This window comes from Halichoerus grypus, chromosome 6 (assembly GCF_964656455.1).
Source record: "Halichoerus grypus chromosome 6, mHalGry1.hap1.1, whole genome shotgun sequence".
NCBI classification, from domain to species: Eukaryota; Metazoa; Chordata; class Mammalia; order Carnivora; family Phocidae; genus Halichoerus; species Halichoerus grypus.
In genome coordinates this window covers 89,066,638-89,090,019 of record NC_135717.1, presented here as the reverse complement: position 1 = coordinate 89,090,019, position 23,382 = coordinate 89,066,638, and the positions used below count along the sequence as shown (strand labels likewise).

The following is a 23,382-nucleotide window of genomic DNA, read 5'->3' as shown; positions in this document are numbered from 1 at the left end:
AATAAGATCTTGCCATTTGCAACGACGTGGATGGAACTGGAGGGTATTATGCTGAGCGAAATAAGTCAAACAGAGAAAGACATGTATCATATGACCTCACTGATATGAGGAATTCTTAATCTCAGGAAACAAACTGAGGGTTGCTGGAGTGGGGGGTGGGGTGGGAGGGATGGGGTGACTGGGTGATGGACACTGGGGAGGGTATGTGTTCTGGTAAGCGCTGTGAATTGTGCAAGACTGTTGAATCTCAGATCTGTACCTCTGAAACAAATAATGCAATATATGTTAAGAAAGAAAAAAAGAAGAAGAAGAATGTAGCAGGAGGGGAAGAATGAAGGGTGGGAAATCGGAGGGGGAGAAGAACCATGAGAGACAATGGACTCTGAAAAACAAACTGAGGGTTCTAGAGGGGAGGGGGTTGGGAGGATGGGTTAGCCTGGTGATGGGTATTGAGGAGGGCACGTTCTGCATGGAGCACTGGGTGTTATGCACAAACAATGAATCATGGAACACTATATCTAAAACTAATGATGTAATGTATGGGGATTAACATAACAATAAAAAAAAATTAAAAAAAAAAAAAAGGATATGCTGGATAACTTCAAGGAAAGCAAATGTGTTGAAATTCATATGCCTAGTGGAAGAAATTCATATACATATCTGGAAAAAGGCAGAATCCACAGTTAAAAAGCTAAAATGAATATAAAGTTAGAAGGGAAAAAAATCAAATTTAAATAAAATATTGAAAGCTGAAGAAGTAGAAGTGATTTGAATGCTGGACATTGTGCTCTATTTTCTCTCTCAAATTACCTTTTTTTTCCTTAAGTGATTTAGTCACCTAGGTAAATAACGTTAAATAAACATGAAGCTAGCAAGATCCAAGAGAAGATAGCTGAAGCCATGAATCTGACTGGAGGGAGCACAAGAATTTAAGGAGTTTGACAACAGCTTTAATGGCTGTTATGTCCCTTCTAATTCTTAAAATTCTAGGATTCTGAATCTGCTCATATCCTGAAACTTAGTATTAAGTCAACTGAGTCTTGTTTTTTCATTTTTGCCATTGCAATGGAGGTTTTTATTCAAGTTTTACAAATAAAATAATACAACAGGGATCTGCTTCACAATAACCCCGTGTATACATGGATTGTCAAAATAAGTGGGTGGCATTATATATGAAAAAGATTAGCCATATGCTGATAAGTGATGAGTGATGGGTAAGTGGGAATCGTCATAGTATACTCTCTATTGATACATTTGCAAATTCTCATTTAAAAGCATTTTTTACATTAATTAAAATAAAATTTTAAAAAAAGTTCCTTCTGAAAAAAAAGTTCCTCCTGTAAGATACACAGTTTATTATAAGACAATACACATGGGCTCCTGTTTTTTTGAAAAAAGGCTCTCGATAGGTCATCAAATTTGTAAAACTATGGGGCGCCTGTGTGGCTCAGTCGGTTAAGCATCTGCCTTCGGCTCAGGTCATGATCCCAGGGTCCTGGGATCAAGCCCTGCATCAGGCTTCCTGCTCCGTGGGAAGCCTGCTTCTCCCTCTCCCACTCCCCCTGCTTGTGTTCCTTCTCTCGCTGTCTCTCTCTCTCTGTCAAATAAATAAAAAAATAATAATAATAAATCTTAAAAAAAAATTTTAAAAAATTTGTAAAACTATGGTATTAGAGATTTTCACTCTATATTTTTTGAAGGAATATGGAATGAAAGAAATTATTTGTACCTGCAAACAACAGTAATGGTATATTCACCACATATTCTAACAGGGCCAGATTTGAAACACTGCAAGTGCCGGGATCAGACAACCTGTGTTAAAATGGCTCTGACATTAGCTTGGGTAATGACACTGAGTAACCTGAGTAACCACTTAACATCTTTGTGACATGGTATCCTCTTCTATCAAAAGGAGAATAATAATCCTCATACGGTTGTGAGAATTAAATAAAATAATACATGTACTTAGTAGAGTGCCTGGTATATAGTTAGTGCTCCATTAACATTCATTTTTTCATTGTAGTGGAGTAAGAAAAATAACAGCTGTTAAGAGGATAGACTAGAAAGCTGGGATGCATGAGTTTTTATGAGGTATGACCTTGGGCTGGTTACTCTCTGTGTATAAGCTGCCATATCTATAATAAAGAATAAAAAAGGAGAGCAAGACTCCTAAAGGATTCCTGAGGACCAAGTATATTTACAGTGCCTGGCACGTAGCAAGCACTCAAGAAATGCTAGTAATTATTATGCATACTTAAAAAAGGGACTCTTTGCTTGGTGAAAAGTGATATGAAATCTCAATCTCCTCCCTTCTCATAAAGCCAGCATTTCCATTTACATGGTATACCATACCAAATACTGTTATAATCATGTCACAGAAAAATGTGACATTGTTTTGCAGCCTAAAACTAAGACGACATCTTTGATCTTCTCTGTCATCTCTTAACAAATGAATTCCCAATACCATTGGATTATTAAAAACAATAAAGTGATGGCAATATACCAGTTAGAACTGCTATAAGATTTTGAGGAAAAGAATAAAGCTAGAACATGAATAACACTAATACTCAAAAATACTCTTTTAATGCAACCATGAGTTAAAAAATGGTCTATTTTACTTCACATGCCCCAGGTATGGACGCTTCTTGAACACTGTATACCACCACAAGCAAACTCAGTGATCCTTGATGGCTACCATCCCTAAGAACATTTGTTCATAATGTTAAGACCTATTTCTTAAATAAACTTCTGTTGGAAAAACAGAAGACCTGTCATTACCTCTTGATACAACTAGGTTGAAGGATAAATGCTAACTACAATAATATTTGACAGCTCTACAGTTGAAAAGTTTGGAAATCCAAACATCAACACTTACAGTATGCACTTGTGGTGGTCGGTGATGCACTGTGAGCTGAGGTCCTGTTGATCCCAGGGTTAGTCCATTGTTTACAACATACGTAGTTGCTTGAGGCACTCGAACTGTGACACCTACAAAAGAAAATTAAGGCATAAAACTAGAATTCTAGGGACACCTCGGGGGCACAGTCAGTTAAGTGTCTGACTCTTGATTTTGGCTCAGGTCACGGTCTCAGGGTAGTGAGATCAAGCCCTGCATCAGGCTCTGTGCTGAGCATGGAGCCTGCTTAAGTTTCTCTTTCTCCCTCTGCCCTTCCCCCCATCTCTCTCCCTCTCTAAAAAAACCCAAACAAACAAAAACCCTAGATTTCTAGTCTAAATTTGGTAGAACACAGATTAAACAAACACCTGAAGCCAGCAAAGTGATGTTTTTAAAATTTGGAAGGAAAAACATTTCTAACCTTGAAGTCTACACTCAACCAAATAATAAGCCTGAGGAGAAAGAAATTTTCCTGTATGCAAGCAACCAAAAAAAATCTCTCTCTATAAACCCTTTCTCAAGTAGCCTTTGGAGGATATGTGCCACCAATTATGAGAGTGAAAATCAAGAAAGAGGAAAACATGAGATACAAGAAACATAAGAGAAATAAATGGAATCCCTACCAGGAGGACTATAAGCAAAAACCCTAGAACAGTAGAACACAGTGGTACACCACATGTAGAAGTCAAACAGGCCAGAATGGAGCAGTGTAACTCTAAAGGTAGACAAATTGAAGCTGTCCTCAAAAATATCTCTGCTTGGGGCACCCTGGGTGGCTCAGCCGGTTAAGCATCTGCCTTAAGCTCAGGTCATGATCCCAGTGTTCTGGGATCAAGCCCCACGTCAGGCTCCCTGCTCACTGGGGAGCCTGCTTCTCCCTCTCCTCTGCACTCGTGTTCTCTCTCTCGCTATCTCTGTCTCTCTCTCAAATAAATAAATAAAAATCTTAAAAAAAAAAATCTCAGCTGTCTCATCTTTTCAACTAGAACAGAAATCTCAACTATAAGTTATCCTTGGTTCATGTTAATGAGGTTCCTCAGTTTCTCTCCATGCCGTGAACAGCTGAGGATACTCAATTCACTGAACAGAAAACTATTCTGACATATGTTAGGGTAACAGAAACAGACAATTTTAAGTCAACTACTGTCCGGACCATATTACTGCCATATATTCAGTTCCTGGCCCATACTATAGTTCTGCCAGGTACCCTGACTATAGTGGGCCCAGTTTCCCAGAACTCATTCATGACCCCACTGACTGATTTCCCAGAAAACGCTCTTGCAAACTTGAGAAAAACTGAAGCCAGATTGTGAACCAGAGACTCTGCTTAGTTTATTTTCTCCTCGAAATCATCACCTAATAATGGCAGTTTCTTTAAACAGCTAGATTTGCCCTTGCTATTAAATTTTGCAAAACTAAGTATTTTTGATGATATTTATTTGATGGCAAAATCATACACAAAAGCAGAAAGTGAAGATGGTGGTTACCTCTGATGAAAAGGGAGAGGGATACAATGAAGGCATACAGTAGGCTTGTAGGATACTGATAAAGCTCTATTTCTTTGACTGGTGGAGATTTCATAGGTGGTTCATTTTGTTAGTTTCCTTTAAACTTCACATATACTTTTTATATAAACTTCTGTTTGTATGCTATATTTTACTACTAAATACAGTATATATATATATAATTATATGTGTGTATATATGTGTGTGTGTGTGTGTGTGTGTGTGTAGGAACAATAGATTTCCTTTAACATATTCCTGTCTTCTATTTCTCAGCCATCTTCCACACCCTTAAGACTCTCTCTCATTGGAGGCTATCCTTAACCATCATTTCCATTATCTGGGATATGCCACAATTAATCATTCCCACTTTAATTAGGTAAGGTATCTCTTAAGAGAGTGCAGACCACTATCAAATAGAGCATTGTGCTAATACAGGCCATAAATAAAATTAAATTGAAGACAACACATGGAGCACAAATCATATGATACACATGTCCAATTTTTCTGGTTAACTCTCCTAAGGGAAGAAGAAAAATTATCAATAGTTTTAATATAATATTATAAGCAATTTTTTTGCTAAATCTAATGTCAATATAAGCCCACTAAATGCTGAAGGACTACATGTAACTTTGAGGCCATACACAAGAAAAGAGTCTCTTACTATTTTGGGGATTGACCTGCCGAACAGCAGGAGCCTGCATAACAGTTCCTCGCAGGGGAGCCTGAGCTGGTGGTGCTGGGAGAGTTGTATAAACCACCTGGTGGTTTGCAGGAGCTCTCGGTACAGGGAGTCTTGTGGTCACCTGAGTTACTGGACGATGTGTTACATTCACGGTGGTTGGAGCTAATGAAAAGCAGAAAAACATTAAAATGCAGTTAAGTAAACAGTTATTAATGGTGATTAATTTTGCACAAAATCTAACTATAATAAAGACAGAAATACAGACAACAGTCTCCTTTTGTAATCTTGAAAGAGAAGAGTGTTATGGCCAACCAAAATTAATAGTAACTATTATTACAATCCAAACTTCAGAAGGAAAGAGCACCTCAACCATGTCCAATGACCTCCCCACTCTTCAGTTTGACTTGATGATAAGCATGTAAAGATAAAGACTTGAGAGTATGATCTTAAGGGAATGACTTAAAAGAGCAAATTTTCACTCCTCAATGTTTAATTATTCTTAGCAGAGTGGGATTTGGGGCCCTGAAGGCCTTCTACTAATGGCATAAATCCAGGAGTAACTGTATTCCCACAGTTAAAGAAATTATCCTTAATTTTCTATCTGGCTGGCTATTGTAACAGACGTTTTCTTTAGGTGAACCAAACCATCTCTTAATTCAAAACAATAAAACATCAATTAAAATACAGAATTCTTCCTTCTCTACTCCAGCATTCCTCCTAATTTATGTTCCAGAGAACATTCATGCCTTGAGTGATATTAACATATATTTATCAAAAAAGTCCTAACTGTTCACTGGCAGTGTAGAACTATAATAATTATTTTAGGAGTTAATAACTCTCTGAATTATCATCACATTTTACAAATAACCACATATTAACTATATAATAAAAGATAATAATAAATCTACTTTCATATGGAAAATGGGTTCCATAATAAAACAAATTTGGAGGTAAACACTGGATATGAGACATCTGATAAAAAGGTTTCTTTACTAATGACTTATTTACTAACATCTTTACTTAACTTAGTCTTTACATATCTGAACTTTCAATATGAGAAAGGGGAAGAAAGTACACAAGGAGGAATACTTACCTCTTTATCTCCTTATTACCCATTTTATTATCTATTATGCACATGGTTTGCATAATGATATCTCCTTCTAAATTATATAAATTGGTGACTTAAACTTTGATTTCACTGGATACAATTCCATGTGAATTCAATGTTTTCCTTAATGAGAAAAGTCCATATATAATTTTGCAGATAAATCTCTAGTGATGAGCTATTTTATTAAAAAAAAAAAAAGACAGGGGCACCAGGGTGACTCAGTCAGTTAAGTGACTGCCTTCAGTTCATCTCATGATCCTAGGGTCCTAGGATCAAGCCCCACACAGGCTCCCTGCTCAGCAGGGGGCCTGCTTCTCACTCTCCCTCTGCTGCTTCCCCTGCCTGTACTCTCCTGCTCTGTCAAATAAATAAATAAAATGCTTAAAAAAAAAAAAGACAAACTGCCTTAGGGCTCCTGGGTGGCTCAGTCAGTTGAGCGTCTGACTCTTGATTTCGGCTCAGGTCATGATCTCAGGGTTGCGAGACTGAGCCCCATGTCGGGCTCCACATTCCACAGTCTGCTTGAGATTCTATCCCCCTCCCTCTACACTCTTCCCCCAACTTGCATGCTCTCTCTCTAATACATAAATAAATAAAATCTTAAAAAAAAAAAAAAAAGACAAACCCTCTTGGTTGGCTTCCCCATAGTTTAGGAGATCTAGGCTACATCTTGAAAATATAGGATTTATAACTTCTTGAGAGGCAGTGTGTAAAACATTAGTATATATCTCCAAATGGTAGTGTTAGCCCAGTTAAAACTAGTTCACATTAAGAATCATTTAAAATTTTTTTCTTCATCAGTCAATTATTACTTTGTGGTCATAATCAGAATGAATCATTATAGCCATCCCCTCAAAAGAAACTATATTCATTTCTGCTGCTTATAGTGGCAGATGACAAAAACATACGTAATTTTTCTTCCTTATAACCACTCTGTATCAGTCAGTGGTGCTACTTAAGATGGTCAGCAAATCTAAGTTACACTACATTCAAAAAGATGCCCTGTCCTCAAAATAACATAGAATTACCCTTAATTTTCTATCTAATCTTTCCACTTACTTCCATAGTCATATTTCACTGTAAGCAAAACTAAAAGCTTCAACTCAATGATTCAGCAAGTTTACCTGTAGGTAGTAAATGTATGGTTGTCTGAGATGGTCCACTTGTTGGCACCCCAGATGGCTGAAGAGGTGGTGCAGGCTGGATGGGTTGCAATGGTCGAGACACAGGCTGAGAAGAACCCATGGTTGACACAGGAGTATGGTTTAGCTTTTTAGGGTCTATTAATTAAAAGTGAGACATGGTGACTATTGATAGACAAAAATTAGAAATACAGGTTTTTCTTTTATTTGTGAATTTTACATTTGCTTGCCACTCAGTCACATTTACCACTAAGAGAACAGTTTATTTCTATTTTAATTATGTGCACATTTACCAGGTTAAAACATCACATCATGGCCTTAAATAATTCACTGTTGATTTTACCACATACTCTAATTCACATTTATAGAAATATAGTTGTACATTGTTTTTCATGAAAGAATCCTATTACTGAACTCAATACAATATCCTGTCAATCAGAATAATTTCATTTCCTATATTCATACACATCTATGCATCTATTATCTATAGCAAGGACATTCCCCTAAGCAAACACCTACAAATTTATGAGTTTTTTTTTATCAGTGATCTTGAACTCCAATTACTATACTGCTGTTTAGGTTCTTTTGTTTGATAATATAGACGGTTGCTGATTTACACTATCCAGTCATTAAAATAAGATATACATAGAGTGTCTAATCTCAAAAAAGGTATATGACAGCCTATGGAATAAATGTTTGCATCTCAGACGAAGCCCTTAAAAACAGTTAACCACTATATGGCATAATATAAAAACTCTTATTCTAAAATAGATAAAATAGATACAAATACATCAAGCATAATGTTGTAGAGATCTGTTTTCACTGATTACTACACTGGATTAAAAGGAAAAAATGTTATCAACACATTCCTTGGTACTGGTACAAGTACTTATAAGTACCTTGTGAACCTCCACTCTCTTCATCATCCATTGTGAGATCAATGACACCACCTGAATCACTGCCTGTGGCTTTTCCACTCTGAAAAACAAAACTTCTGCATTTTGCAAAGGAAACTCTGGCAGACATAAAGGAAAAATGAAATAATACTAAGGGGCAACAAGGATAATGAGTAGGCTGTGTTCATCTGGACCACTAAATGGCATTCCTTGAAAAAACAGAGTTTGTCAGACAAATGACCCCGAATACTCATGAGCTATACATCTGTCATACAGAAAATAATTCTGAAAGACTTTCGCAAGAATTTCTAAAAGTTTTTTTTTTAATTTGTCCATTGCATAGGGCTATTAAAGTGATTAGGTGCTTGATTCAACACAAACACCATTTTCCAGCATTTAAAATGTTGACCAATACTACATTAAATTATCACTATTAATTCACCAAAACACCAAAGGCAACTTCAAAGCTAGAATTAAGTTATAGAAAATAATCTATGTTTTTCCCCCTAAAAAAAAAGGTATGCTATGATAAGATATGGTGTGCTACACTATTAACTGACATCCAACCTGACCTAAGTCAACCCATTGTCCCAAATCATTAGAAATGTAATTTTAAAAAAAATTTTAACTACATAATAGCAACAACAGTACAATACAGACCTAAAGAACCAGTATCTTTAAGTCAAAAAGACTGAGGGCATCTTTTAGTTCCAGCTCATATTAGCAATGTGAATTTATGTTAAAAGATAAGATCCTCAATTTCCAAACTCCGGATATGGGGTCTATAATGAGGATCAAACCAAATATGCAGACAAAGAGCTTAACACCAGGTATAACATGTGTTGTGTAATAAATACTAATCATAATTACTTTATATTATACTGAGATCAGCTCCAAATGATTAAGGTTTTCAATTGCAAAATTCAGACTTTACATAATTAAAGAAAGTAATTCCTTGACATTGAAAAATTCAGGCCCAATTCAAAAATAATGATGTAATTCTAAATCTTACAATTATAAATCTTTCTATGACGACTTAATAGAAAATGATTTGTTAACTAACACAACAATCTAAAATCCAAAACTAAAAGTTCTTAACAAATTCTTAAAAAATGTAACAGAATCTACTTGCTGCAATGTATTTATAAGGTCCAATTTTCAAAATTTACTTAATTTTAAATTTATCAAAAATTATTACACAAACATGCAAAAGCCCAGTAAAGTAGAACCCAACTAAGGACAAAAGACAGTCAAAAGAAAATGACTCCAAGTGGAACCAGATGCTGAATTCAGCAAAGACTTCAAAGCATCTTTTAAGTATATATTCAAAGAAATAAAGGAAAATATAATATTAATGAATGTACAAGAAATCTCAAAAGTAGAAACTGGAAAACAAAAATAGAAATTCCAGGTCTGAAAAGTATGATTACTAAATTAGAATAATTTTCATTGTATTAAAGATTATTGGATGGAAATCCATTATCGTGTGGACTGTAATTAGAATTTTACTTTGAAACAATGAAGAAATCTTACCTGTGATGTGCTATCAGCTGCTTTCTTATTAACAGAAGCATCTATTGTTTTGTTTGTCTGGTTTTCTGAGGAGTCAAAAAAAAAGAAGCCATTTTTAAAAACACCCACACAATGTGAAAGGTTTGATTATCTTATATACAACAATTAATGTAATTATTTCCAATTTTTTTTTCCTCTTAACATGTCACATATGTAAATGAACTCTCTCATAGACCATTCTACAGTAACTTTCAGAAGCGCAAATTCACAATAGAGAGAAAAAAATTTCATATACTCTCATTGTCCAGAATATTTAACTCTATCCTAAGAAATATCTTCAGAGAAGTAATTTAGGATGTGCATAACTTAAATGTCCTAACATAAGTAAATGGTTAAAACACAATTGTTTCATACTATATGCCTTTGGAGAAAAAGATGAAATGACATGGCAAAAATATAATAAATTCATTAGCAAATTACACAGTGATTCTGAGAAAATATATATGCATAATCTCAGTAGTTTAATCACAGATGATATTTTAATGTATTTTTCAATTCATTTGTATTGAGTTTGTGATAAACACGCATACACACACACACGAAAGTTACTTTCAGAACAGCAAAGAAATCAGGTATGTTTTTCTGCCTCAACTTCTAAAGAGAAGGTATTAAATTTTGTCAAATGTCTTTAGCATCTACTGAGGTGATTATGTAACTTTTTCTCTTTGGTAATGTGGTGAATTTCCAATGTTGAAACATCCTATCCTTGCTTCCTGTAGATAATAACATTCGTGGTCAAAATATGGCATTTCTTTCATTTCAAATCTTTAGTAGAACACATATAGAGTAAATCATTCATGCTAAAAAAAAAGAAACAGAGGTAGAACTATGTATTTCATTATATATAAAACACACACATACACACAATCGCCTGTACATCAAAATAAACACGGATAAACATCTACCTATTAAAAAGTTTTTCCAGGCTAGAGAAGTAACAAGGAGACCCTTGTAATCTCTACCTTTCTGAATTATCTTAGTTTTCTTGTAGGAAGAATATATTAATATATTCTTTACTTTTAAAAAATATCTTAAAATTACTTCATTTATAACGAATCAACATCGTTCCAGACGGTGAAACTCCTGAAATAGTAGTTAATAAAAAACAAATTCCAGGGAGGAGCATGATGGTGGAAGAGTAGGAGACCTAAATTTAGTCTGGTCCCAGGAATTCAGCTGGATAGTTATCAAACCATTCAGAACATCTACAAACTCAACAGGAGATCAAAGAAAAGAATAGTAGCAATTCTATGAACAGAAAAGCAACCACTTTCTGGAAGATAGGACGTGCGGAGAAGTATATCTGAGGTGATATTTGGGAAGACAGACCGCGGGGGGACGGGGCCTCTGTCAGCCAGCTACGGGCAAGCGATAGAGCAGTGGAGCACAAGATCGGAACATTTAAAAGTCTGCTCTGCGGATGAACGTAGCTCCGTGGCTAAGCGGGGGGGGTGGTGGAACCCTCGGTGGGACAGTGTGGTCTCAGGACTCTCGGGGTCACAGAAAGTCTGGGGGTGCCTGAGTGCGGCAGAGCTCCCAGGTATTGGAGTGGGGAAGCCGGCTGCAGAGATGGAGCCGAGGCACGGGCTCTCAGCTCGGGGTTGCCATAAACCGTGATCCACGGCACAGTTGGGCCACTGCGCTTCCAGCAGGGACCCAACAAGCGGCAGATGCAGGGAGACTCTCCTTCTTCCTCAGGGAGGAGCGGCGTGGGAGTGCACCGCAGGGATCTGCTGGGTTTGGAGACTCCACACAAGGTCGTGTGCCAGAGATAGAAATGCTCAGTCACAGGCCTGGTGAGCACGGAGTGAGGCTGGAGATGGGTGAGAAAGAAGTGACTGACTGCTTTTCTCTTGAGGGCTCACTGAGGATTGGGGACCCAAGCTCTCGGCTCCTCCAGGACCAGAGATTGGGAGGCCGCCATTTTCACTCTTGTCCTCCAAAGCTGTATGGAAACCTTTCAGGGAACAAAAGCTACCGAGAGCAAACCCGAGCAGATTACATAGCCTGGCTCCTGGCAACGGCAGTGCAATTCTGCATCAGGCAAAGACATTTGATACTCATTGCAACAGGCCCCTCGACGAGAAGATCAGCAAGACCATACAGCCAAGACAAAGTTTACTGATCAATGAGGATGGCAAAACCCCAGCACGAGGGTAATACAGCACATAGAATTCATGGATTTTTTCCCCATGATTCCTTAGTCTTTCAAAGATAATTTTTAAAACTTTATTATTTTCCTTTTCTATTTTTTATACTTGACTTTTTCTTCTTTCCTTTTTCAATGAACATCTTATCAATTCCTTTTTAAAAATCTTCAATTTTCATTTTTACAATCATATTCTATCACTTCATTGTATTTAACCTTATTTTTTGTATATATATGTTTTCCTTTCTTTAAAATTTTGTGATAGTTTCTTCTAACAGACCAAAATATATCCTAAATCTAGTGTATGACGTTGTCCTACTCTCCCACCTGATCATGTTCTCTATTTTTAAATTTTTTTTTCTTTTATCAACCAACTTATCAATTCCTTTTTTAAAATATTATTTAATTATCTTTTTCTTCCACAAAGATTTTATTTATTTGACAGAGAGAGACAAAGCTAGAGAAGGAACACAAGCAGGGGGACTGGGAGAGGGAGAAGCAGGCTTCACGCTGAGCAGGGAGCCCAATGCGGGGTTCGATCCCAGGAACTTAGGATCATGACATGAGCCAAAGACAGACGCCTAACGACTGAGCCACACAGGCGCCCCATAAAATCTTTTTAAATTTTCATCTTTACAGTCATATTCCATCCCTTCATCGTATGGACTCTTATTTTTCTATATATATATGTTTTTCTTTCTTTAAAATTTTGGGAGGCAATTTCTTCTAAGAGACCAAAATACACCCAAAATCTAGTGTATGGCTTTGTTCTATTCACTGGCCTGATCATACTCCTTTTTTTTTCCCCATTCTTTTCCCCCCCATTTCAGGTCTCTTCTGATTTGTTTAGTGTATATTTTTCTGGGGTCGTTGTTACCCTTTTAGCATTTTGTTCTCTCATTCATCTATTCTCCTCTGGACAAAATGACAAGAAGGAAAAAAATCACCTCAAAAAAAAAAGGACAGGAGGCAGCACCAACAGCCAGGGACCTAATCAATACAGAAATTAGTAAGATATCGGAACTAGAGTTCAGAATGACAATTATAAAGATACTAGCTGGGCGTGAAAAAAAGCATAGAAGATACTAGAGAATCCCTTTCTGGAGAAATAAAAGAACTAAAATCTAACCAAGTCAAAATCAAAAAGGCTATTAATGAGGTGCAATCAAAAATGGAGGCTGTAACTGCTAGGATAAATGAGGCAGAAGAGAGAAAGAGTGATACAGAAGACCAAATGATGGAGAATAAAGAAGCTAAAAAAGAGAGATAAACAACTATGGGATCACGAGGGAAGAATTCGAGAGATAAGTGAAACCATAAAGTGAAACAACATTAGAATAACTGGGATCCCAGAAGAAGAAGAAAGAGAGGGGCAGAAGGTATATTGGAGCAAATTATAGCAGAGAACTTCCTTAATTTGGGGAAGGAAACAGGCATCAAAATCCAAGAGGCACAGAGAACCCCCCTCAAAGCAATAAAAATAGGTCAACACCACGACATCTAATAGTAAAACTCACAAGTCTCAAAAGAGACTTGTGAAAATCCTGAAAGCAGCTCGGGACAAGAGGTCTGTAACCTACAATTGTAGAAACATTAGATTGGCAGCAGACCTATCTATCCACAGAGACCTGGCAGGCAAGAAAGGACTGGCATGATATATTCAGAGCACTAAACGAGAAAAATACGCAGCCAAGAATACTATATCCAGCTAGGCTGTCATTGAAAATAGAAGGGGAGATAAAAAGCTTCCAGGACAAACAAAAACTAAAAGAATTTGCAAACACCAAACCAGCCCTACAAGAAATATTGAACGGGGTCCTCTAAGCAGAGAGCCTAAAAGTAACATAGACCAGAAAGGAACACAGACAATATACAGTAACAGTCACCTTACAGGCAATACAATGGCACTAAATTCATATCTTTCAATAGTTACCCTGAATGTAAATGGGCTAAATGCCCCAATCAAAACACACAGGCTATCAGATTGGATAAAAAAACAAGACCCATCGATATGCTGTCTGAAAGACTCATTTTAGACCCAAAGACACCTCCAGATTTAAAATGAGGGGGTGGAAAACTATTTATCATGCTAATGGACATCAAAAGAAAGCTGGGATGGCAATCCTTATATCAGACAAATTAGATTTTAAACCAAAGACTATAATAAGAAATGAGGAAGGACACTACATCATACTTAAAGGGTCTATCCAACAAGAAGATCTAACAATTGTAAATATTTATGCCCCTAACATGGGAGCAGCCAATTATATAAGCCAATTAATAATAAAATCAAAGAAACACATTGACAATAATACAATAACAGTAGGGGACTTTAATACCCACCCCTCACTGAAATGAAGAGATCATCTAAGCAAAAGATGAACAAGAAAATTAAGGCATTAAATGACACACTGGACCAGATGGACTTCACGGATATATTCAGAACATTCCATCCCAAAGCAACAGAATACACATTCTTCTCTAGTGCACATGGGACATTCTCCAGAATAGATCACACCCTGGGTCACAAATCAGGTCTCAACTGGCACCAAAAATTGGAATCACTCCCTACATATTTGCGGACCACAATGCTTTGATACTAGGACTCAATCACAAGAGGAAAGTTGGAAAGAACTCAAATACATGAAGGCTAAAGAGCATCCTACTAAAGAATGAATGGGTCAACCAGGAAATTAAAGAAGACATTAAAAAAATTCATGGAAACAAATGAAAATGAAAACACAATTGTTCAAAATCTTTGGGATGCACCAAAGGCAGTCCTAAGAGGAAAGTATATAGCAATACAAGCCTTTCTCAAGAAACAAGAAAGGTCTCAAATACACAACCTAACCCCACACCTAAAGAAGCTGGAGAAAGAACAGCAAATAAAGCCTAAACCCAGCAGGAGAAGAGAAGTCATAAAGATCAGAGCAGAAATCAATGAAATAGAAACCAAAAGAACAGTAGAACAGATCAATGAAACTAGGAGCTGGTTCTTTGAAAGAATAAGATTGGTAAACCCCTGGCCAGACTTATCAAAAAGAAAAGAAGACTCAAATAAATAAAATCATGAATGAAAGAGGAGAGATCATAACCAACACCAAAAAAATACAATTATAAGAACATATTATGAGCAACTATGTGCCAGCAAATTAGATAATCTGGAAGAAATGGATGCATTCCTAGAGACGTATAAACTACCAAAACTGAACCAGGAAGAAATAGAAAACCTGAACAGACCCATAATCGGTAAGGAAATTGAAGCAGTAATCAAAAATCTCCCAACAAACAAGAGCCCAGGGCCAGATGGCTTCCCAGGGGAATTCTACCAAACATTTAAAGAAGAATTAATACCTATTCCTCTGAAACTGTTCCAGAAAATAGAAATGGAAAGAAAACTTCCAAACTCATTTTATGAGACCAGCATTACCTTGATCTCAAAACCAGACAAAGACCCCATCAAAATAGAGAACTAGAGACCAATATCCCTGATGAACATGGATGTCAAAATTCTCACCAAAATACTACCCAACAGGACCCAACAGTACATTAAAAGGATTATTCACCATGACCAAGTGGGATTTATTCCTGGGCTGCAAAGTTGGTTCAACATCCACAAATCAATCAATGTAGTACAATACATTAATAAAAGAAAAAACAAGAACTATATGATCCTCTCAATAGATGCAGAAAAAGCATTTGACAAAGTACAGCATCCTTTTTTGATTAAAACTCTTCAGAGTGTAGGGACAGAGGGTACATACCTCAATATCATAAAACCCATCTATGAAAAACCCACAGCGAACATCCTCAATGGGGAAAAACTGAGAGCTTTCCCCCTAAGTCAGGAACACGGCAGAGATGTCCACTATCACCACTGCTATTCAACATACTACTAGAAGTCCTAGCCTCAGCAATCAGACAACAAAAAGAAATAAAAGGCATCAGAATTGGAAAAGAAGTCAAACTCTCACTCTTTGCAGATGACATGCTACTTTATGTGGAAAACCCAAAAGACTCCACCCCAAAACTGCTAGAACTCATACAGGAATTCAGTCAAGTGGCAGGATATAAAATCAATGCACAGAAATGAGTTGCATTTCTATACACCAAAAACAAAATGGAAGAAAGGGAAATTAAGGAGTCGATCCCATTTACAATTGCATCCAAAACCATAAGATACCTAGGAATAAATCTAACCAAAGAGGCAAAAGATCTGTATTCAGAAAACTATACACTACTCATGAAAGAAATTGAGGAAGGCATAAAGAAATGGAAAAATGTTCCATGCTCATGGATTGGAAGAACAAATATTGTGAAAATGTCTATGCTACCCGGAGCAATCTACACATTCAATGTTATCCCTATCAAAATACCATCAACTTTTTTCAAAGAAATGGAACAAATAGTCCTAAAATTTGTATGGAATCAGAAAAGACCCTGAATAGCCAGTGGAATGTTGAAAAAGAACAGCAAAGCTGGTGGCATCACAATTCCGGACATCAAGCTCTATTACAAAGCTGTAATCCTCAAGACAGTACGGTACTGGCACAAAAACAGACACAAAGATCAATGGAACAGAATAGAGAGCCCAGAAATAGACCCTCAACTCTATGGTCAACTAATCTTCTTCGACAAAGCAGGAAACAATGTCCAACGGAAAAAAGACAGTCTCTTCAACAAATAGTGTTGGGAAAATTTGGACAGCCACATGCAGAAGAATGAAACTGGACCGTTTCCTTACACCACACACAAAAATAGACTCAAAATGGATGAAAGACCTAAATGTGAGACAGGAATCCAACAAAATCCTTGAGGAGAACACAGGCAGCAACCTCTTCGACCTCAGAGACAGCAACTTCTTCCTAGAAACATTGCCAAAGGCAAGGGAAGCAAGGGCAAAAATGAACTACTGGGACTTCATCAAGATAAAAAGCTTTTGCATAGCAAAAGAAACAATCAACAAAACCAAAAGACAACTGACAGAATGGAAGAAGATATTTGCAAATGACATATCAAATAAAGGGCTAGTATTCAAAATCTATAAAGAACTTATCAAATTCAACACCCAAAGAACAAATAATCCAGTCAAGAAATAGGCAGAAGACATGAACAGACATTTCTGCAAAGATGACATACAAATGGCCAACAGACACATGAAGAAGTGCTCAGCATCACTCGGCATCAGGGAAATCCAAATCAAAAACTCAATGAGATACCACCTCACACCAGTCAGAATGGCTAAAATTCCCAAGTCAGGAAACGACAGATGTTGGCGAGGATGTGGAGAAAGGTGAGATACCACCTCACACCAGTCAGAATGGCTAAAATTATCAAGTCAGGAAATGACAGATGTTGGCAAGGATGTGGAAAAAGGGGAACCTACCTACACTGTTGGTGGGAATGCAAGCTGGTGCAGCCACTCTGGAAAACAGTATGGAGGTTCCTCAAAAAGTGGAAAATAGAACTACCCTATACGACCCAGCAGTTGCACTACTGGGTATTTACCCCAAAGATACAAATGTAGTGATCCAAAGGGGCACCTGCACCCCAATGTTTATAGCAGCAATGTCCACAATAGCCAAACTATGAAAAGAGCCTAGATGTCCATCAACAGACAAATGGGTAAAGATGATGTGGGGTGTGTGTGTGTGTGTGTGTGTGTGTGTGTGTGTGTGTGTAATGGAATATTATGCAGCCATCAAAAAATAAAATCTTGCCATTTGCAAGGATGTGGATGGAGCTAGAGGGTATTATGCTAAGCGAAATAAGTCAGAGAAAGATAATTATCATATGATCTCACTGATGTGTGGAATTTGAGAAACAAGAGGATCATCGGGGAAGGGAGTTTAAAATGAAAGAAGACGAAACCAGAAAGGGAGACAAACCATAAGAGACTCTTAATCTGAGGAAACAAATTGAGGGTTGCTGGAGTGGAGGGGGTGGGAGGGATGGGGTGGCTGGGTGATGGACACTGGGGAGGGTATGTACTATGGTAAACGCTGTGAATTGTCTAAGACTTATGAATCACTGGCCTGTACCTCTGAAACAAATAATACATTATATGTTAATTTAAAAACTTTTTAAAAAAAATTCCAGGTTACTGTTCCTACATGGTAGAGTAGTAAAATACATTGATGTCATTATAAAACTTTATCAGTGATTTACCACCAAAGTTTCTTATATATAATATTAGAATATATTCCCTTGGCTTTAGAATAGTTTTATTCACATAACTTTTATTCCTTAATCCAGGTTTTTAATTAACATTCCCTGCTCCTTTATTGTAGACTTTTTTCTTGATTTTTTTTTTTTTTAAGATTTTATTTATTTATTTGACAGAGAGAGACACACTGAGACAGGGAGCATAAGCAGGGGGATCAGGAGAAGCAGGCTTCCCGTGGAGCAGGGAGGCTGATGAGGGGCTTGATCCCACGATCCTTGGATCATGACCTGATTCGAAGACAGACACTTAATGACTGAGCCACCCAGGCGCCCCTTGATTTTTAATATAACAGTTTACCATTTCACTTATAATATCTACCTCAGATAATTATAAATCAATCTATCAACCAATAAAACTGGCAAGGGTGAGAAATCAGAAATTATACCACAAAATCTTTCTATCATTTGGGAAACATCTCTAATTCTCATGATTGTTAAAACATACTGTCACTTTTAGCCAACACTGCATTTTTACTGGAGTCATGAAAGGGTTTTCACAGGAGTGTCCCTTAGTAGGTGCTGGATTTTCAGTGTATTAAATGAATTTCAAAACTTTTAAATCATTTTCACAACATCATTTCTCATCTAGATCACTACCAGAGCTTCCTAACTGGTCTGCCTAACTACCTTTTATCTCCCCCAAACCCTATTCTTCACTGTAGCCAGTGTTCATGGCTGCAAAATACCCCTGCAAAAATCCTTTCATCCCATTGCCCACCATCTTTCCATTTATTATCACATACCTTTTCCAGATCTCCAACATCCTCACAGAAACCTCCTATCTTAACATTAACCACATTTACAATTAATTACTTATTTAATGGCAAGGTTCCCTATTTGATTGCAAGCTTGGTGAGAACAGGGACCATATGTACCTTTCTATGTGTCTGCAAGATTTTAAACCAATTACAGGTATTCAGTATTTCATGAATGAATGAAATTTTCCAAATTTTTATTTAAATTCTAGTTTGTTAACATATAGTGAAATATTGGTTTGAAGAATAAAATTTAGTGATTCATCACTTACAGATAACACCCAGTGCTCCTCATTAACAAGTGACCTTCCTTAATACCCATCACCTGTTTAACCCTCCATCAATCTTAGCTTGTTCTCTAACCTTAAGAGTCTCTTACGGTTTGTTTCCCTCTCTCTTTTATCCCCCTTTCCCATATGTTCATCTTTTGTTTCCTAAATTCTACATATGAGTGAAATCATATGGTATTTGTCTTTCTCTGACTGAGACTTGTTTTGCTTAGGATAATACACTCTAGCACCCTCCACATCATTGCAGATGGCAAATTTTTTTTGGTTGGCTGAGTAATATTCCATTGTGTATATATACCACCTCTTCTTTATCCATTTATCACTTGATGGACATTTGGGCTTTTTCCATAATTTGGCTATTGTTGACAATGCTGCTATGAACATCGGGGTGCATGTACCCCTTTGAATCTATGTATTTTTTTTATCATTTGGGTAAATATCTAGCAGTGCAATTGCTGGATTGCAGGGTGGTTCTATTTCTACCCTTTTGAGAAAACTCCATACTATTTTCCAGAGTGGCTGCACCAGTTTGCATTCCCACCAACAGTGCAAAAGGATTCCCCTTTCTTTGCATCTTCACCAACATCTGTTGTTTCCTGAGTTGTTAATTTTAGCCATTTCAACTGGTGTGAGGTAGTTATCTCACTGTGGTTTTGATTTGTACTTCCCTAATGATGGGTAATGCTGAGCATTTTTTCATGTGCCTGTTAGCCATCTGTATGGCTTCTTTGGAAAAAAATCTATTCATGTCTTCTGCCCTGTTTCTTAATTGGATTATTTGTTTTTTAGGTATTAAGTTTGGTAAGTTATTTATAGATTTTGGGTAATAACACTTTATCTGATATGTCATTTGTCAATGATGTATGTCAGTATGTTCTACCATTCCGTAGGCTGCCTTTTAGTTTTGATTGTTTCCTCCACTGTCCAGAAGCTTTTTATCTTGATGAAATCCCAATAGTTCATTTCTGCTTTTGTTTGCCTCGCCACCATCAACGTGTCTAGTAAGAAGCTGCTACAGCCCAGGTAAAAAGGTTTCTGCCTGTGTTCTTCTCTAGGATTCTGATGGTTTCCTGTCTCACATTGAGGTCTTTCATCCATTTTGAATTTATTTTTGTGCATGTTGTAAGAAAGTGGTCCAGTTCCATTATTCTGCATGTGGCTGTCCAATTTTCTCAACACCATCTGCTGAAGAGACTTTTTTCCATTGGATATTTTCTTTCTTGCTTTGTCGAAGATTAGTTGACCATATAGTTGTCATTTCTGGATTCTATATTCTGTTTCACTGATCTGTGTGTCTGTTTTTGTGCCAGTACCATACTGTCTTGATGATTACAGCTTTATAGTACAGCTTGACATCTGGAATTGTGATGCCTGCCACTTTGGTTTTCTTTTTCAGGATTGCTTTGGCTATTCAGCGTTTTTTATGGTTCCACACAAACTTTAGGACTGTTTGTTCTAACTCTGTGAAAATGCTGGTGGTATTTTGATAGCGATTGCATTAAATGTGTAGATTGCCTTGGGTAGTGTAGACATTTTCACAATATTTGTTCTTCCTGTCCATGAGCACGGAATGTTTTTCCATTTCTTTGTGTCCTCTTCAATTTCTTTCATAAGTGTTCTACAGTTTTCAGAGTACGAATCTTTTACCTCTGGTTAGGTTTCTTCCTAGATATATTACGGTTTTTGGTGCAATTGTAAATGGGATCGATTCCTTGATTTATTTTCTGCTGCTTCATTATCAATGTATAAGAAATGCAACAGATTTCTGTACATTGATTTTTATATCCTGCAACTTTGCTGAACTCACGTATTAGTTCTAGCAATTTTTTGGTGGACTCTTTCGGGTTTTCTACATAGTGTATCATGTCATCTGCAAATAGTGAAAGTTTGACTTCTTCCTTGATGATTTGGATACCTTTTCTTTTTGTTGTCTGATTGCTGAGGCTGACTCCCAGTACTATGCTACACAGTAATGTTTAGGGGCACCTGAGTGGCTCAGTTGGTGAAGTGTCTGCCTTCAGGTCAGGTCATGATCCCAGGGACTTGGGATTGAGCCCCGCATCGGGCTCCCTGCTCAGCAGGAAGCCTGCTTCTCCCTCTCCCACTCCCCTCCTTGTGTTCCTGCTCTCGCTGTCTGTCAAATAAATAAATAAAATCAATAAATCAATCGATAGATAGATAGATAGATAGTAATGGTTAGGGCGGACATCCATGTTGTGTTCCTGACCATAGAGGAAAAGCTCTCAGTTTTTCCCCATTGAGGATGATAATAGCTGTGGGTCTTTCGTATATGGCCTTTATAATGTTGACGTATGTTCTGTCTATACCTACTTTGTTAAGGGTTTTTATCAAGAATGGATGCTCCATTTTGCCAAATACTTTTTCTACATCTATAGAGGGGATCATATGGTTCTTTTCCATTCTTTTATTAACATGGTGCATCACGCTGATTTGCAAATACTGAACCAACCCTGAAGCCCAGGAATGTCACTTTATCATAATGAATAATTCTTTTAATGTACCATTGGACTGGATTTGTTAGTTATCTTGTTGAGAATTTTTGCATCCATGTTCATCCAGGATACTGGCCTGTAATTCTCCTTTTTAGTGAGGTCTTTGGTTTTGGAATCAAGGTAATACTGGCCTTGTAGAATGAGTTTAGTAGTTTTCCTTCCATTTGGTATTTTTTGGAACAGTTTGAGAAGAACAGGTATTAATTCTTCTTTAAATGTCTGGTAGAACTCCCCTGGGAAGCCACCTGGCCCTGGAATTTTGTTTGTTGGAGGACTTTTGATTACTGATTCAATTTCGTTGCTGGTTATGAGTATGTTCAAATTTTCTATTTCTTCCTGTTTCAGTTTTGGTAGTTTGTATGTTTCTAGGAATTTGTCCATTTCTTCCAGATTGCCCAGACTGTTGGCATATAATTTTTCATTAATATTCTAAGTGTATTTCTGTGGTGTTGGCTGTGATCTCTCCTCTCTCACTTGTGATTTTATTCAGGTCCTTTCTCTTTTCTTTGTGATAAGTCTGGGGTTTATCGCTTTTATTAATTCTCTTAAAGAATTAATAGTTCCGTTCTTAGTTCCATTGCTCTGTTCTACTGGTTTTTTATTTCTATAGGATTTATTTCTACTTTAATCTTTATTATTTCCCTTCTTCTGCTGGCTTTAAGCTTTATTTGCTGTTCTTTTTCTAGCTCCTTTAGACGTAAAGTCAGTTTGTGTATTTGAGCCTTTCCTTGCTTCTTGAGGTAGGCCTGTACTGCAATATACTTCCCTCTTAGGACTGCCTTCGCTGCATTCCAAAGGTTTTGGACTGCTGTATTTTCATTTGCATTTGCATCCATGTATTTTTTTAAATTCTTCTTTAATTTGCTGGTTAACCCATTCATTCCTTAGAATGCTCTTTAACCTCCATGTATTTGTGGCCTTTCCAAAATTTTTCTTATGGTTGAGTTCAAGTTTCATAGTGTTGTGATCTGAAAATATTCATGGTATGATTTCAATCTTTTTGTACTTGTTGAGGGCTGATTTATGACCCAGTACATGATTTATTCTCCTGTGTTTTATCTCAGGCACGTGGCTGAGATAAAACTCCAAGTTTTAGGGAGCAACACTGATCCTCTGGGGGACGGTCTCGCCATGCTTTTGCTGTTTGCTGTTTTGTCCCAGAAAAGCAGTCGCACAACCAGGCAGCAGTTCAGAGTTTATGGTAAGTGCAGCAAAAAGCCAGCACCAAAGTTTGCTGCCCTAAGCCAGTGTCTTTATTCCTATGATGGAGAAAGTCCCATGTGTACTCAAAAAGAATGTGTATTCTGGGCACCTGCGTTGCTCAGTCTGTTAAGCGCAAGTCCCGAGTCAGGGGTCCCTGCTCAGCAGGTCTGCTTCTCCCTCTGCTCTTTCCCTTTGCCCCTTCCCCTGCTCATGCGTGCACACTCTCTCTCACAAAAATAAATAAAATCTTAAGAAAAGAAAAATGAATGTGTATGCTGCCTTAGGATGAAATGTTCTGAATATATCTGTTAAGTCCATCTGGTCCAGTGTGTCATTCAAAGCCATTGTTTCCTTGTTGATTTTCTGCTTAAATGATCTATCCATTGCTGTAAATGGGACGTTAAAGTCCCCTACTATTACTGTATTATCATCAATGAGTTTCTTCA

The 23,382-nt window shown here is 37.2% G+C and overlaps 1 protein-coding gene across 7 annotated transcripts in view; it reads right to left on the bottom strand.

The window, feature by feature from the left end:
• Positions 1-23,382, bottom strand: part of ATF7IP (activating transcription factor 7 interacting protein) — a 132,840-nt gene that overhangs the window by 12,512 nt on the left and 96,946 nt on the right. For all 7 annotated transcript variants that reach the window (XM_078075637.1, XM_078075635.1, XM_078075636.1 and 4 more), the window contains exons 10-14: positions 9,763-9,827; positions 8,233-8,311; positions 7,316-7,471; positions 5,063-5,245; positions 2,876-2,988 (exon numbers count right to left, since the gene is read on the bottom strand). In XM_078075637.1, coding sequence (XP_077931763.1) covers positions 2,876-2,988; positions 5,063-5,245; positions 7,316-7,471; positions 8,233-8,311; positions 9,763-9,827 — 596 coding nt within the window. The remainder of the gene's footprint in view (positions 1-2,875; positions 2,989-5,062; positions 5,246-7,315; positions 7,472-8,232; positions 8,312-9,762; positions 9,828-23,382) is intronic.